Genomic DNA, 16863 nt, shown 5'->3' with positions numbered 1-16863 from the left:
GGTTTTTAATTTCTATTGCCTTATGTATGGTATATTTTATTACTCAAGAATGTATGGAATACCCAGAAGATGTGACATTTAAAGGAATTCTTAAAACCCATGGGATTCTGCAAAAGATTCATGGAGTAATGCTCTGTAAGATTCATCTCTGTGACAATCAGTTTTATACTTAAAACAACCGGATTTTAGAAGCAATGTTATAAACCCTTTCCTCACCCCACAGGTATAGTTACTTTTGGGGAGCCTAATGTCTTGAAGATAAGTCAATTTTCTTTATATACACTACAAAATGTCAGCACTGCATCAGCAAAACCAGACTTCTTTTCCAATCTCCCAAAGCAAGCTATCAAGCCAGATCCTCAAAGCTACAAGCTACTGCCATCCCATTGCTTTGAACAGTGAGAACTGATTAACACTGTGCAGAAAAACTCAAGGAAAAATGTGATGCAAACACGTAAAGACATTAAGTGTGTCTCGCAGTCAAACAGACTTTCAACACCCTTTCACAAAGAAATGCTTTGAATTAAAATGTTGCTATCTGAATAAACCCTAATGATATAAAACTCAGAATCACAGCAATGCATACATGGTAAAAACATTGAATCAATCCTTTAGACTCAATAAATGTTTTTTCTAGAAGGAACAGAAATCTATTGCTCCACTAGCAAAGCAATGTCTATGGAAGCAAAATGACAAAATATTTTTGCTTTTTGTTAATGGAACAGCATTAAACTCAATTTGTCATGTAAGATGCAATGTTCTAGAAAATATAATGCCCATGTAACAGAAACACATGCCAAGACATCGTGACAGTTGTATTCCACAGTGCTGGAGTTTGCATCAGTGGAAAGCAGAAAAGTCTGTTGAAGTTGCTCCAGTGATCTGCTTAGAGTACAAGCTGGCCTGGCCTACTTACCAGAGATGGGAAATGCCTCTTGCAAAGAATATAAGAAAATTCCAGTGTACTATACAAGAAGTTTAACTGAATTGCCTTGGTTTACCTAAAGCCACACTACATTCCATTGTCCAAAAAGCATAATCTGTATGTGGGTTTCCTGGCACTAGCTCTACTGAAATGCAAACTGCCTCAGGATGCATTTGCTCTCTAGGATTCCTAGAATTTTGTTTAAGAAGATGAATTTGTTCAATTAATATGATCCTTTTGACAGTACTTACGACATTTTTACAATGGTGGTAACTCTTACTGTCTTACCAATGAGGATAATATTAGCCCTAATTATCAAAAAATAGCTAACACTTTTTGTTATTTAGACTGAAAACATTAGAGCTGCTTTCGCGACAGACAGGTTTTCTATTTGAGCCTGGCAGCTTTCCACTATGACACTGTTCATCATTATTTAGCTAGGATGCTTTTCACCGTTCTTCACTGAGGAAAAATTGCTTCGCATTAAACAGAGGTCCTGCCTTAGGAATGAGGACCTATGCTGGATCCCACAAGAAAATATCTGTTAGGATATATGCAAAAATATCAAAAGATCCTGTGCCCTTTATAAGCCAAGGCAACATATTTTTTAAACATGTCTTTGGTAAATCTCAATTCCTTTCTCATCTTTCTAAGTGTATAAACAAGTTTCAATGCAGAATCATTCACCTGACAACATACACTGCACATTTGACTTTTTTTCCAATCATTCTAAAACTTTCTCCAAGATCTACTGTGGTTTGCTCCTTTAAGGTTTCGCTAGGCTCTGCTTTCAATCCTTTTTAAACTTCCACATCTCAGCCCTAGCTAACAAATGAGAAGGCCTTTGGCTTCAGCCATACTGTTGCTTCTGCCAGTCCACTCTCTCCAACGTATCCTCATTCAGTTCACAGTCAGAAAATAAAACCTTCCATTCTTCCTTCTTCAATTTAACCTTTCTCAATTGCAACAAAACCATCTCATCTTCTATTTCTACTCTCTTGCAAACTTCCAGATTTCACCCATGTCTTGCCATTTCATAAACAGGTTGGATTTCAACCTACCTTGAAACAAAATATACAGCTACATACTAGACATCTCTCACTTTAATTACTGGAATCCAATTGGAACCCAACCCAGGAAACATGGTGAAAAAGATGTTTTTCCATCCAAAATACAACTGTTAATCTTCACTCAACATGGCCATGAAGAAGTTCTTTTTGGCTCCTTCACATGCTCCCCTAGGGCCTGAGCCACATAAAAATTTTGTCAATCTTGCTTTCAGTTGAGGAAGGTCTGCACAATTCCACTCTCTTTTAAGCACATTTTTCCCCTCCTTATGCTATTATTCTTTTTGTTTAGATTTTCTTACCCACAGGAATTCCTATCAATTCCAACCCTTATCCAATTCTCATTCAAACCCCTGCTAAAGACTCACTTTCCCTGTATAGCCATCACATACTGATTAAAATTAATTCTCTCGATGTGATTCAGGAGAGGAGCTTGATGTTTTAACTACCACCTCTCTCTGGGCTTATGAGGCACCTCTCTCTGGGCTTGTTATTCAGATCTTTAGACATGTCACAGTGACTGTTCTGGGACTGAACAACTCTGTGATGCTCTAACTCTAACATCTACCATAAAACCGTAAAAATAAGAGGACCATGTATATCTGATAGTGCTAGCATGGGGAATTGCTGAAATAAAATAAAGACTCTTAATCAATAGGGGAGAAAAAATTAGATGGTCACTGAGCAAAATAAAACCCAATTTCAAACTTTCCAATGTGAGATTGCTTCTACAGAACCTTAAAAAAAAAAGATCCAGAGATACAACAGAGGAAACTACAATTTGACAAAACATCTGTCTTCCTCTGCTTGAAAACCATAGGCTATTCCACAATTTTAATATTCTGTTCCACTCTTTAAATAAAAGTACATCACTTGCCACAGTCATGCTGGATCACATACAATTTATCCTCACAACCTCAATGCTCAGCAATAATTCTACTTTGTAATCAGTTACTCATGTTATTTCAGCCAAAAAGATACTTCCATACTATTAGAAGTTCTGTATAACAATCTTACTGAAATATATTTACTCTATAAATCAACACCGAACATATTAAACACTCAATCTCAGCATGTAATGGTTACAGATTACTTCCTTGTTATATAAGGATGCTTATGATGGGTTCCCACAGGAATTATCTTCAAAGGTATTTTAAGATCTTTCCGTTACCAAGAATAAAATATAAGCTTATTGATGGTTTAACAAAAATAATATCAGTGATAAATAATGAAGACAATTCACATCTATAGGTCAATCTAAATCATACCGTAAACCAGTCCAATTCAGACATCATTATACTTACAGGATGGAAGACTATATCCTGGAGAGCAGCAGTTCTGAAAAGGACTTAGGAATCATGATGGATAATCATCTAAATTCACAATCTTTTAATGCAAATACTGAGACTGAAAGGCTTAAAAATGCAATTCTCGGAGGTATAAACAAACAAGCAAAGATATAAACTGAAAGATTCAAGAATGTACCTGCACACGTTATATGCACACAGCGATGCTGCAACTACTACCAGAATGCTGTATGCAGTTCTTACGTCCATGCTTTAGAACGTGTTCTAAAACATTCGAAATTTCAGAAGAGCCATAAAGGTCTTACAGCAGGGGAATAAAGGAAGTCCACCTGTATAAGTTGCTAAAGGTAAAGTTAGCATATTTTTAATGTGCATAAAGTGAGAAAGTTAAAATTAAGTAGTTATTAGTTATTCTAATAGGCAGCTAGTTATCGGATGGCCAGCAGCTGTAGCTAAACAGTTCTAGAACTGAAGGACAACTAAGAGTATGGAAAGTAAACTAGCTGAATCATTCAAGAGACATGGTGAAATCCTCAAATTCAAAGAATCTGTATCAAAACTGGGTTTCTTTTTTAGAAAGTAGGTTCTAGTGCACCCAAAAGATACAGACTTCATGATGCAGAAATACTTGGATTCAATTCTAAGGATAACGGCATGCCAGTCAGATTATTTCATTATCATGGTCACTCCTGGCCTCAAAATCAGTGTCTGTAATAGATGGAAAGCTGAACTGTATATAAGAACATTCAAATTAACAAATAATAATATAAACAACTCAAAACTAAAAATACAGTCAATCAGAATCAAGCAGAGCTATGTTCATACATCAATGATTTGTATACCTTGCTGTTTCAATTAAAAACTCAAAATTACGTTATGCCTCCAACTTTTACTTTCATATTTTTAAGTCTGTTTCAATGTATCTGATATTTACATATTATACTATAATTATACCTACCATACCATGGCTTGGAGTAGGTTAATTGCATAGGAAGATTTACTATGTTTACATTTTTTCTTAAATTATTCTTTTTTTAAAAAGCACAGTAAAGAGTCTGAGGACAAATTATTCAACTGTTTATCATACATAAGACTGCATGACTATAATACAAAGGGCTTATCTTTTTCATTTAACGTTACAATATACACAGCAAGTCCGGACTAGATCTTACAATCTGAACACAGGTATTCAACCTTTCCATGCTGTTTATGTTTACAATGCACAGAAGTCCTGTAACCAAACTGTGTAGTAAAGCACACAAAACTGGACTGTAACATAACACAGTATGCAGAAGCACTGGATGAGTTCTTCTTTATGTAAATATTTTAAAATTGCTTTATTTTTTGATGCTTGCTAAGGTGTGGCAACCAGTGCACACAAAAATTACCCAGATTTCATATTACCCTTATATTCCTAGACAGCAGTAAGTACTGGATTCCTTTTTATATTGCTAAACTCAGTATCCTGTTTCTAAGGTGACAGCCTTTCAACTGCTGTGAACTTTTCTGAATTACTGAATTAAAAAAAAAAAAAAAAAAAAAAAAAAGCACTTTCATCCACAGGGTTGATGTTTCAATACAAAAGAAATATGGATCACTTGATAAAAAAGTTGTGATTTACAAAAAAATGGTAATCCCAAGTATTCACTCGCATTTACATGGTAGCTGCTGTGTTGTCACTGTAAGTATAAAAAAATTCCACCTTTTAGTCAAAAAAATGATTTAGCCACATGGAATTAACCAGTATGAACTTAGCTATTTTTCTGCTGCATTAATTTTTAAAAGGGCTTACTGGCAGAGGTAGATCACTGCTTCTGTAATATATAATGGGCAAACAATGTTAATCTGGGATGGGCAATAAGTGAGTTACTCTTATTTTTTCAAACGCTTTTCACTGAGTTTTTACTCCTAAGAGAAATAAATGTTTGAATGGGCCCATAAATTTTGCAACTGCCAAGTTGACTGTGTTACATTAAGGCAGCATTACCCCAAAATTAGGCACCTGTTAAATACAGCCTGCTAACCTCAGGTCTCATGTGAGTGTTTTGCTTTACTCAGACTATTATTTTGGACCTGTTCATGCAATCATGGTCTTGCCTTCAAGTTTACAATTATGTTAATAAGGAATACAAGAATCAACTGCTGGTTTCATAGCTTCTGGATCTAGTGTCCCTTTTACTTTCAGAAGCCTGAACACATTTATAATATAACAGATGTTATAGTCTTGAAGTAGATGTCAATCTATTATGCTCAGTACACAGATTGCTGTAAATGTATTGGCTATGAATTCAACAACAGTTCCAGTTTTGTTTAAGCAATAGTACAGCCATAATTTTAACTGACATTTAAAAATGGTCTAGTTACACCTTGTGTCAAAGTGCAGAACTGCTACATTATTGGTTACAGACATCTATGTGCTATAAAAACAGCTTTGGTACAATAAATTATCAAAAAAGAAAATAAATTTTTGTAAAATTCACAGCATAATTGTGAGGCAAAAAAGCAGTCACATAAAATTCTGCATTTTTAAAAATGTTCAGGATGAACAGAAGACGTCTTTGTGCAGAAGTAATGGTGGAGAAACCACGTGCCGAGAAAAAGCAAAAGAAAAAAGTAAAAAGCAGGAAGGGACACAGTTGTAGCTATTTCCATCAAACGCAAACCACTACTCCTGTGACCTTCAACCAATAAGGAAGTCAACTCTATGACACACGCAAAGTGACCTTGCAATACCTTACAATAAGTGGGTCACAAAAGTCTATTTTAAAAGAAAGGCCTCTTGAATTACCCATTCTCTATGTTTTCAGCATTAAGGACCGTCTGCAAAAGCATGTCCAAAAGTGATTGCATCTGAAATGGTAGGCTCTTCTAACTTAAGAGTCCAAATCCATAAGGCCAAAGGTTATCCCAAAGACCACCACTCAGACCTCCCCAGGACTGGCCAGGACCGACCCGTTGATTGCTTCTCAGTGCATCTTAGTTATGAAACCAGTCATATTTCAATACTAACTGACTGTGGTCTCCAAAATATGAGACACACGGAATCCCATTACAATTGCTGCTTTGATCCTCAGTAGATTCAGATAAGGAGAGTTCTGATCACCGCCACTTAGCATGCTTAATGTGCCTTACAAACTCCATAACAACCGTCCCTTTTTACAGCTGAAGAATATATATTTGTGTAATCTGAAGGTCCCTCTTTCTTACAGTACTGCATTTCTGTGCCCATGTTTGTTTGGGGAACTTAAAAAAAATATATATTACTCCCCTCCCACCCAAAAGCTTCAAAGGGCCTTTATATAAAAGTCATGTGCAATGCCTTTAAAAAGAAACTAGTTTGCAACTACAACTAACATTTGAACAATAACCCTTCTTGAATGAGACCAAAGAAAAACCCCTCCCAAAAAAAGCTATGACTAGGTTGTGGCAAGTTAAAATGGGGGAAGCAAAAGTTGAACACCACTAAGCTATCCGTTAAGCTGGGTTCGGACATGGCTCTTAAAAACAAAAACAAAAAAAAAAAAAAACAAAAAAAAAAAACAAACCAAAACAAAAACTTCATTGTCCCTTTGCAATCTTTTCAAGTTTAAAAAAATAGTCAGCTTTGCCCTCCTGTAGCGGTTCAGTGAGTTTATCTCCTTCTGATTCAAGCAGCTTTGCACTTTGTTTTTGGAAAAACACCACTTCTATAAAAACACACAAGAAACAAACTTAGTTTCAGTTTAGTCACGAGCTAGCCACAGGACTTTGCTGAACACAAACTCCTGTCATGGGAGACTCTTCTCTATCAATTCCTTGCCTTCTTGCAAGGTGTCCTTCAGTCATGTAATGAGTAGGACCTGTATTAGCAGAAAACTGGTACGTCGGATGTCCAGCTATGCCAGTCTCTTGGCGCGGATTAGAGTAGACTGTTAAATTCACGTCCATAGCTCCATTTTGTCCAAAGTCCAAGGTATTAGCAGCCACTGGGCGGTTCTGATAGGCTTGATTGCCTTGGTTACCAGTAGAGGAGGAAGATGTAGAGGAAGAAGTAGTTGAGGAAGACAGGGATGTCATGGAGTGGTGACTGTGGCCCACCTCCATAGAATCCTGGGTGGAGGAGCTGTTTGTTGGAGAATTGTAGACCCTTGGCCTGGTCCGGCTACCCAAGGCTTGCTGTCCATGATGATGGTGGTGGTGGTGGTGGTGGTGGTGGTGGTGAGAGCTATTTCCATGATGATGATGTAATGCATTCTGTTGTTGAGGGGTTACGTGGAAGGTGGTTTCTTGAACTGGATGGTTTTCAACAGTGACCTGTGTAGGAGCTTCAGTGGCTGTCCAACCAAGTGGTGGAGGAAACTGTTGTCGAACCTACGGTAATAGGCAAGGTAAGATTTAAAATTCTTAATTAAATCTATCCATTTACAATAGATGAGAGAGATTAAGCTATTAATATCTCCTCTAACTATTAAAAAGTTAACCAAACCATGCAGTTGCAAAATTATTAAAGAAATATAAGTATGAACTTAAAAAGTATTTCTAATATACTTCTCTAAACATACCTTAAGAAAAACAAACTCACATTCTGGATTTTTTAAAAAACTAACAGTTTAAGTAAGTCCAACATGTGACTCTACTGCCAAAATTACAGAAGCAGCTTTACATAGTATTAGTGATAAACAACTTAGCATTTGTAAAGCGTCTAGAACAACGAGGCCCTGATGTCTGAATACAATACCAATATGTTGCAGTTAAACAGAGAATCTTGAACAGAGTCAGTAACATTAGAAGAGTACTACTCACAGTACTGGAATAATGCAGCTGATTCAAGATTATTAAAATAGCAAGGTCTAGCTACATACTAAATTGTCTAATTGGGAGAAAAGTAAGTAACTGCATTTTTTCCTTCAACTGCAAAGCAGTAAATAAGATTTACTTTTTTTTTTTTTTTTTTTTTTTTGTAAATGTAATGCTTGGAAACTATTGCTTTACAACTGTAATTCCACATCTGGAAAAATGATGAACAGAAATGACCAATCAATATCACACTTCAGTTTCATTCTTCCAGGAATTCTTCCAAGCTAATATATACTAATTTATACTTTTTATCTGTTCTATAGTGAAATTAAAAAATTGCTAAACTATTTGTAGTTTATTAGTTCAGCTGTTACTTCTTTCCAAGAGGAGATAATGTATAAACACTATCTCAGTCTGTGATGATGTTTGTGAAGTACATAAACACTGTATGACAGAACTCCAACAGGAGTGCATGTAAGTATCAATTAGTTCCTCACTGGGTTCAAAGACAGAGAGTTTTGCATACTCTGAAGCCCTGTATAAGGTGAAGCACTGACAGCTCCACTAACACACAAAACTTTCACCTCTGCAAAATCATGGGAAACTGTTAGAGCTACAGCCAGTATTTTTGCCTGTGTGTCTGATCTAACATACAAAGAACTATGTAGAAAAAGAACCAGCAAAAAAAGAAATCAAGTTGATGGCTAGATCCATGTCTAAATGACTCTATTCCTTACATGAAAGTGTTAATTAATTTCAAGGATTTAATATAATCAGAATACGAATACTTAAAATTTGTATAAATTAAGCAGAGAGAGCTCTACTCAAGAGTATACCTGTGGGCTGTGTGTTTCACAGTCCATAGCCTGAACAGCAGCAGTGAAGTGTCCACCACTATGTCGATGCTGGTGTGTGGGGTCTGACCGTGCCCTTCCACTGTTACTTGTTCCAGAAGATCCACCTATAAAATCATAACATGCACAACAACAGAGTTGGACGACAAAATCTCAGTAACCTGTAAAATGATGCAGCATAAAGGTATTTAAACTGCTTCAAGGTCAAAATACCAGACTTCTGATAATAACATTTTTTAAATCTATTTTAATTTTTTTGTTGTAGTAGTTACCTACTGCAACTGATAAAAAATAGTTTCAATGTTTATAATTAACATATTTGCTTTTTAACAAAAAATAAGACGACAATCATCTGGGAAAGACTCTTTTAATATAATTAGGAAACAAAATTATTATCTGTTAGTGAGAAACTTGCCTGAGCTTGAAGATGTACTAGAGGTGGTTCCTGAAGACTGCGACTGCTCCATGGCAGGACTCGTGGACACACTGTTACTTGTATTTGTACCTTCGTCTGCTGTTTTCTTAAAGAAACTATGCTGTAGGGCATAGTAAGGTTGAATTCGGGTCTTAGGGTCATAATCAAGCATCCTTAAGATGAGGTCTTTGAACTTCAAGTAGTCAGCTACAGTATGACCCGATTCCCCAGCACGACGTCCACCTGGTCCTCCTGTTTCAACTCCTAGTATATTGTGAAGCTTACGAGTTCCGGGTGGTTTGTATTCCTGTTGACAAGTTAGAAATTGCTTGAAATCAAGTTAAATGTTAAGTATTGGATCTGCATAGTTTAAATAAGCCATAAAAGGAAATAAATCAAAGTAAGAAACCATTCAACAGTACTGAAAATCTTATTTAATCAACCTCTCTTATCACACTGAAAATAATAAAAGACAATAAAGCTACACTTTCAGCAATGCAAAATATAAAGCAGTCAAAGAAACATCTCATTGTATTTTTATTTTTTAAGGACCGGTCCATATTCTTAGCCTCATTATGTAACCTACCCTTTTTCCATCTTTGGTCTTCTTCAAGTTCCAAGTGCCATCTGGCAACTTCTCAAAGAACTTTCTTGCTTTTGGTGCTTGGTCAAGAATGTGAGCAGGCGGTATCCCCAAAACTTCCACTATTTTATTCATTTGATCCACCTGTTCCAAACAAAGGATATTTGTAAACAGCATGTGACAGGAACTGAGCAGTCTGATGGAGTCCAATATTCTATAGAGTCGCATGGAAAGGCAATGTTAACTACCCACACAAGTTAAACTGTAAATTAATTGTGAATTTAAGAAAAATCTAATATATAGGGAAAAAAAAGTGAATAAGGAATAAGGGGGAAACCCAGAAACAGAAAATTACAACCAGGCAATTTAGACTACTGGCAAAAGACACTGTTACCACAATGCTGATGTTTATTTGTTTCAGGATTACTAGACTTCCCTAATTTATGCATTATAATTAAATAAAGCAGACCAAAGCCATGAGAATGAAAAGAAGAATCAAATTACTTTTATCATTTAATAACAGCATACCTCATTTGCCCCACTGAAAAGAGGCTCGCCAGTGTGCATCTCAACTAAAATACACCCAAGGGACCACATGTCAATGGCAAGATCATAAGGCATTCCCAGTAGCACCTCTGGTGATCGATAAAAACGACTCTGGATATATTGGTATATCTGAAATAAAAGCATTTAAAGGTAACAATACACAACATCCAAAAGCACTATTACAATTTTTTTTTAAATCACAAAACAGAATTACCATAAAAAGTATCCTGTATGTAGGTAAAGCCAAAAAAAAGCTATCTGTGATACTAAAAAGGACCTACATATTAAATTGATAAAAATATTTAAATGTTAATTCTTAGGAAAATAATAGCATTTTCTCTCAAAAAAAAAGTACAGATTCACTCATGATGATGGTATTTTACACTGTAGGGTTGATTAGTGTAATCCCAGGCAATTACAGGGAATCATGCAACTATTTAAGTGTTGCATCACCCTAAGAATGTCTATTCCACAAGCCATACCAGAATTACACAACAGTTCAGACAAATATTATAGAAAAAGATGAAAAGCCACAACTACGATGTGACCCAGGAAATGAAAAGGACAGAATAAAGACATTGCCAGGTCCCTGCCAATATCCCAAGCCCATTCAGAAATGGCAAGTCTGTTGGATGAAATTACCAGTTGATGCCAGGAACCAGGAAACAGTTCATGAAAAAAGGCAACAAAACCTCCTAAACTGTCCTGCTCTTTTCACATAGCAGAAAATTCTATCTTGACTCTTAATCTGGAGACTGGCTTAAACATAGGTTTATCAAAAACATACACCACAAACAAACAAACAGAAAAACCCAAACAGAAGCGTACTTTATATTCAAAGCTGTATGCAATTCTGCCCAGTGCTTTCCAATGTAATTGATGTTTCCATACTTCTACTTAAATTAACTTTAATATAGAATTACACTAGGTTTTTGCAACTGTGCTTCTTAACATCTCAATGTTATCTTACTGTTGACCTATACAATCTAGGTCTTAGGTGCGTTCCTTTGCTCACAATGGAAAAGTTTCTAGTTCAGAGCAAAAATTCCTTTTCTTAATCCTAAATATATGCCTCACCACTGCTTGCCAACAGTTAGTCACTGATGTTTCTTAATTCCTCTCGTATAATGATCTCATCTTCATTATTACTGTTTACACTTCTGAAACTTCATCTCTTGCAGATGTTGGATATGTAAGGCAGGTCTGGTTTTGTTTTTTTAGCATCCATCTTCAAAGCATTCATACTCTTTATACACAGAACCATCACAGGTACGTAGCACCTGGAAGGTTTAATACCATCTTTTCAAAGCCTTTTAGAAGTTAGACTTCTACCTACAGAAGTCTTCCTTATTCCTCTAGCTAACAATGCATTTTCAGCACAAACAACTAACGCAAAGGCACCCTGAATGCAGGTGGTCACTCACACAGCCCAGGGTAACTCATTCAACCAGAAAGAACCTACTAGAATACAAGGCACACATTGAACAGCACACCCTGATCAAATTTCTAAGGAGCAAATTATCAGTACAAATTGAACTACTGAGGAAGATGATTATTCTCCCTAATGCAAACAGGTTTTGGCATCCAAGCAATATTTTTTAGGTTCTTAAGTATCAATTTAACATTTCTCAAATCAAAAATGCAATTGCTTGCCTCCAAAGCAAATGACCAACAGGACACAATAACAAATTATTTTGACACTGACTTAATTGCATGGCTCTCGCTTAATCTGAAGAACTAAGGACAGAAAGCAATTTAGCCCTTTGCCCTGGAAATGCTTTGCATGTATGTAACTCAGAGTAATAATGCCACATTACAAAATTCAGGTAATCTACAGCTGCTAAAGTGTTTGTAAAAATGGGTTTATTAATAAGCAGTATCTTTAAGAGCCAATTACTGCAACGTTTTGATGCCCAAATACCTTCTTATCTTCAAGGCATACTAAATAGATAACACTTTGAAGTAGAAGGAAATACATTATAGAATAAGAAAATAATAAAGGAATAAGTATTTTATCTAACAGCATTTCACCGCAGCAGATTTAAGTGCTGATGTATTCTATATTACATTGCATAAAAACATAACCAAAAGGAAAAAAAGAAAAAAAAAAAAAAAAGATGGGAAGTTTATCAATGGTACTAAAATTCAAATTCCAATCTCCTACAGAGTGTTGATCCTTAACACCATAATTGAAAATTTACTATTTCATTTAAATCATCATCTGTGAAGTTTAAACTAGCTATTCAGCTACTACGACTTAAAAATAAAAAGTTTCTCATACATATTCAATAATAGTGTGAATAGCACTTTTGCTCACACTCACCCTCTGTCCAAGTTGACAAGAACTGCCAAAATCAACAATCTTGATAGCACTTCGTTTGGGGTTACAGAGTAGGATATTCTCAGGTTTTAGGTCACAGTGAATGATACTAAGTTCAGGAGTCGCCAGGAAAAGCAGTGCAGTGCACATCTGCTGTGCAAACTTTCGTGTCAGGTTCAGTGAGACCCCTCGGAAGTTGGTGTTGCGCAACAGGTCATACAGATTGTAGGACAGCATTTCGAAGACTAAGCAGAGATGGTTTCGGAACATAAAATGGCGCTTCAAATGCACTTTAAAAAAGGGAAGAAAATAATTAACATAGATGCTGTGAAATGACTATTAAATGCACATTACAACACAGTGCTTAAATATTTTAATCAGTCCGTAGGAAGCTGACCTGTGAATAAGATAACACATAGTTAATGTTTTTCCTAGATGTTATTTACAAAATATTGTTGCCATGTGTAGGGTAGGCGGGGATATTTTGCACACAGGAAGTATCCTCAGGTGTACGTCAGTGAAGCTGTATTAACCAGAAATAACTTTTCTGTCTTTTAAATTGTATTTTCAAAATAAACATATCTACTACTAAGTGAGGTAAAAAACCTCTGGATAAATAAAGAGAAGCAGTATGGCATTTCAAAAGAATTTTAATTTAATTTAATTAATTCATGCATACTGAAGGAGAAATCCAACAACATTCACAACTAATCTTTGTCCCCAATAAATGATCAATAGCCCTATCTAAGTAAAAATATAAGCAAAAGAGACCAGAAGTACAAATTGCACATAATGCAACCTTTTCCACAACACACTCAATCTTTTTCAGGGGAGACTTTAGTCCTTCCCTCTCATAACGATAAAACTGTATTCAAAGTCCAAGCAGACCGGACATAGGTACACATGCACCAACATCCATAACAAAAACACGTATCACACTTTAGTTTAAATTATGTATTTTAGAAATTTCCCTTAAATATACATAGAAAAGTATCTGAAAACCCACGAGTATACTGAAGTATACATTAACCCTGAATTAACACCTTTCCACTTTTCATAAAATACTCATGTAACTAAAAAAGAGAAGAAAAAAACAAAGGAAAGTGCTTCAGAAATTCAAGAGGAGAATGAAGTGAGAAGAGGAAGGAGTATCAAAGTATAAACCTACATAGATATGAGACACTGCAGTACAAGACTTAAAAACCAAATAGTCTTCCCTTGATGATTTCAATTAATAAAACTAACCAAAATTCCAAAGGCACTATATTTGTATTAATGAGGCATAATCTTAACTTATGAAAGCAATCAATCCAGTCCAAATCTAATTAATTTCATTCATGGAATAGGTGAAAATTTTGCCACAATAATCTGTTAGAAGCGAGCAGGGTTTACCAGGCTCTTAAACATTCAGGTTAGTTGTCACAAGTAAAAGAAAACTGAAATAGGCAAAATACTTCAGTCCTCAAATAGAAAGTAATATGGTCCCTTCTTTTTCATAATAAAGTCTCCAAGCAGCCCAATCATAATTCAAATTTTCAATTAAGGTAATTACTTGGTGTCCCACGGAATTTTATCTTCTCCATTATTATAAGCCAGTTCTTCATGTGTCCCTCACAGCTTTCCTGCAACAAGGCCACCGGCTTCCTCCCTGATGCCAGTTCCTACAATACTTCTAGACTGTCTGCACTTTCTCATCTTCACTTTATTCCAGTATTTCCCCACCATGAAAGCACCAGTAACCTTCATGTCCCTGTGGTCTGCCTCCAGTTGACCACAGTTCCTCCCCAGGCCACCCAAGCTTGCTGATCCTGCCAGCTTGGCCAGAACTACCACTTACTCCAGCTGATTTGCAACTACCAGCCTGCTCCTGGCCACCTAGTACCACCTGCAACTGCCACACACTGCAAATATATTGGATAAGGGTTAAACTCTCCACACCTTCCCTTCAATGAAGGCATTACATTTGAACATTTTTGCCCTACTTGGCCAACCATTTTCCACAAAACTTGAAGGCCATGATGCATTCTGATACCTCTATTAGATTTGGAGCTCAGACAGGTTTGAAGCTACTGGAGGAGGCTAACCTGACAGCTTAAACGCTTAAATTTTATGTCCTTAAGCAACCAGGCTATAATATATATACCCACAACCCAGTCTCTTAATTAAATCATGCTTCTCCCAAACTCTACACTTTACAGTATACACTATATTGCAATACACATAATTTGCTAAAAAAAAAAAAAAAAAAAAAAAAAAAAAAAAAAAAGTTGTTGAATTATTTTCAGCAACACTGATAAATATTTTTCAGAGAAGTGCCTAGAGAGATCTTTTTCAAGGACTGTTTTTGCACAGCCCGCAATACAAGATATTCATTCAAAACATTACTTGTTTGCGTTTTTTGCCCTTTACTAAGCTGATAAATTCATTAAATGCTGTAGTCAAGGAGCAACTATTCAAATATACCCTAACAGAACAAGAGATTAGTCTGAAACAAATGTAAAACTATTATAACCAGCTGTGCCTGCCTAAACAAAAGCAGTACATGATACCTCTCCACTATTCAGATTTATCAGAACTTTTTTTTTAAACCCTGCTCTATTTATGCAGTCATCTCTTGTTAAAGTCTCTCAGTGAGACACGAAGTTTTGGTCAATCTCATTTTATGTAATGTTACAAAGAGACTTTTTCCATTTCAAGGGGAAAGAAGTCCAGCAAAGGGGGCAGGAGACCTGCATGGGTGAGCAAGAGAGCTCTTGGCCAAACTCAGACAGAAGAAGAAAGTACACAGACTGTGGAAGAGGGGACAGGCTACTTGGAAGGATTATAGGAATGCAGTCAGAGTATGTAGAGATGCTGCAAGGAAGGCTAAGGCCCAGCTGGAATTAAGTCTGGCAAGGGATGTCAAGGACAACAGGAAGGGCTTCTTCAGATACAGCAGCAGCAAGAGGAGGACTAGGGAAAATGTGGGCCTGCTACTGAATGGGATGGGGGCCCTGGTGACAAGGGATACAGAGAAGGCAGAATTACTGAATGCTGCCTTTGCTTCAGTTTGCACTGCTAAGGGCAGCCCCCAGGAATCCCAGAGCCTGGATGTGAGGGAGAAAGTCTGGAGAAGGGAAGGCTTTCCTTTGGTTGAGGAGGATAGGGTTAGAGACCTGCTGGGCAAGCTTGACATCCACAAATCCATGGGCCCGGATGGGATGCACCCACGGGTACTGAGGGGAACTGGCAGATGTTGTTGCCAGGCTGCTCTCCATCATCTTTGAAAGGTCCTGGAGAACTGGAGAGGTGCCCGAGGACTGGAAGAAAACCAATGTCACTCCAGTCTTCAAAAAGGGCAAGAAGGACGACTCAGGCAACTACAGACTGGTCAGCCTCACCTCCATCCCTGGAAAGGGGATCGAACAACTCATTCTGGATGTCATCTCCAGACATATGGAGGAAAAGAAGGTGATCAGGAGTAGCCAGCATGGATTCACTAACGGGAAATCCTGCTTAACCAATGCGATAGCCTTCTCTGATGGAGTGACTGGCTGGGTAGATGAGGGGAGAGCAGTGGACATTGAATACCCTGACTTCAGCAAGGCTTTTGACACTGTCTCCCATAACATCCTCCTACATAAGCTCAGCAAGTGTGGGTTAGACGAGTGGACAGTGAGGTAGATTGAGAAGTGGCTGAAAGGCAGAGCTCAGAGGGTCGTCATCAGTGGCATGGAGCCTAATTGGAGGCCTGTGGCTAGTGGAGTCCCCCAGGGATCAGTACTGAGTCCCATCCTGTTCAACTTTTTCATCAATGACCTGGATGAGGGGACGGAGTGCCTCCTCAGCAAGTTGGCTGATGATCCCAAGCTGGGAGGAGTGGCTGATACACCAGAGGGCTGTGCTGCCATTCAGAGAGACCTGGCCAGGCTGGAGAGCTGGGCGGAGAGGAACCTCCTGAGGTTCAACAAGGGCAAGTGCGGAGTCCTGCACCTAGGGAGAAATAACCCTAGGCACCAGTACAAGCTGGGGGCTGACCTTCTGCAGAGCAGCTCTGTAGAAAAAGACCTGGGAGTGCTGGTAGATGACAG

At 37.3% G+C, this 16863-nt stretch overlaps 1 protein-coding gene across 2 annotated transcripts in view; it reads right to left on the bottom strand.

The window, feature by feature from the left end:
• Window positions 1–4355: 4355 nt before the first annotated feature.
• The window catches only part of DYRK1A (dual specificity tyrosine phosphorylation regulated kinase 1A), a 93196-nt gene continuing 80688 nt past the window's right edge, over window positions 4356–16863 (bottom strand). For both annotated transcript variants that reach the window (XM_062598920.1, XM_062598911.1), the window contains exons 7-12: window positions 12797–13083; window positions 10456–10602; window positions 9931–10071; window positions 9345–9651; window positions 8912–9036; window positions 4356–7649 (exon numbers count right to left, since the gene is read on the bottom strand). In XM_062598920.1, the coding sequence (XP_062454904.1) occupies window positions 7026–7649; window positions 8912–9036; window positions 9345–9651; window positions 9931–10071; window positions 10456–10602; window positions 12797–13083 (1631 nt within the window). In that variant the 3' untranslated portion in view covers window positions 4356–7025. The remainder of the gene's footprint in view (window positions 7650–8911; window positions 9037–9344; window positions 9652–9930; window positions 10072–10455; window positions 10603–12796; window positions 13084–16863) is intronic.

This window comes from Rhea pennata, chromosome 1 (assembly GCF_028389875.1).
Source record: "Rhea pennata isolate bPtePen1 chromosome 1, bPtePen1.pri, whole genome shotgun sequence".
NCBI classification, from domain to species: Eukaryota; Metazoa; Chordata; class Aves; order Rheiformes; family Rheidae; genus Rhea; species Rhea pennata.
Note: the sequence above shows the minus strand (reverse complement) of the source record. Positions and strands in the feature narration are given on the sequence as shown.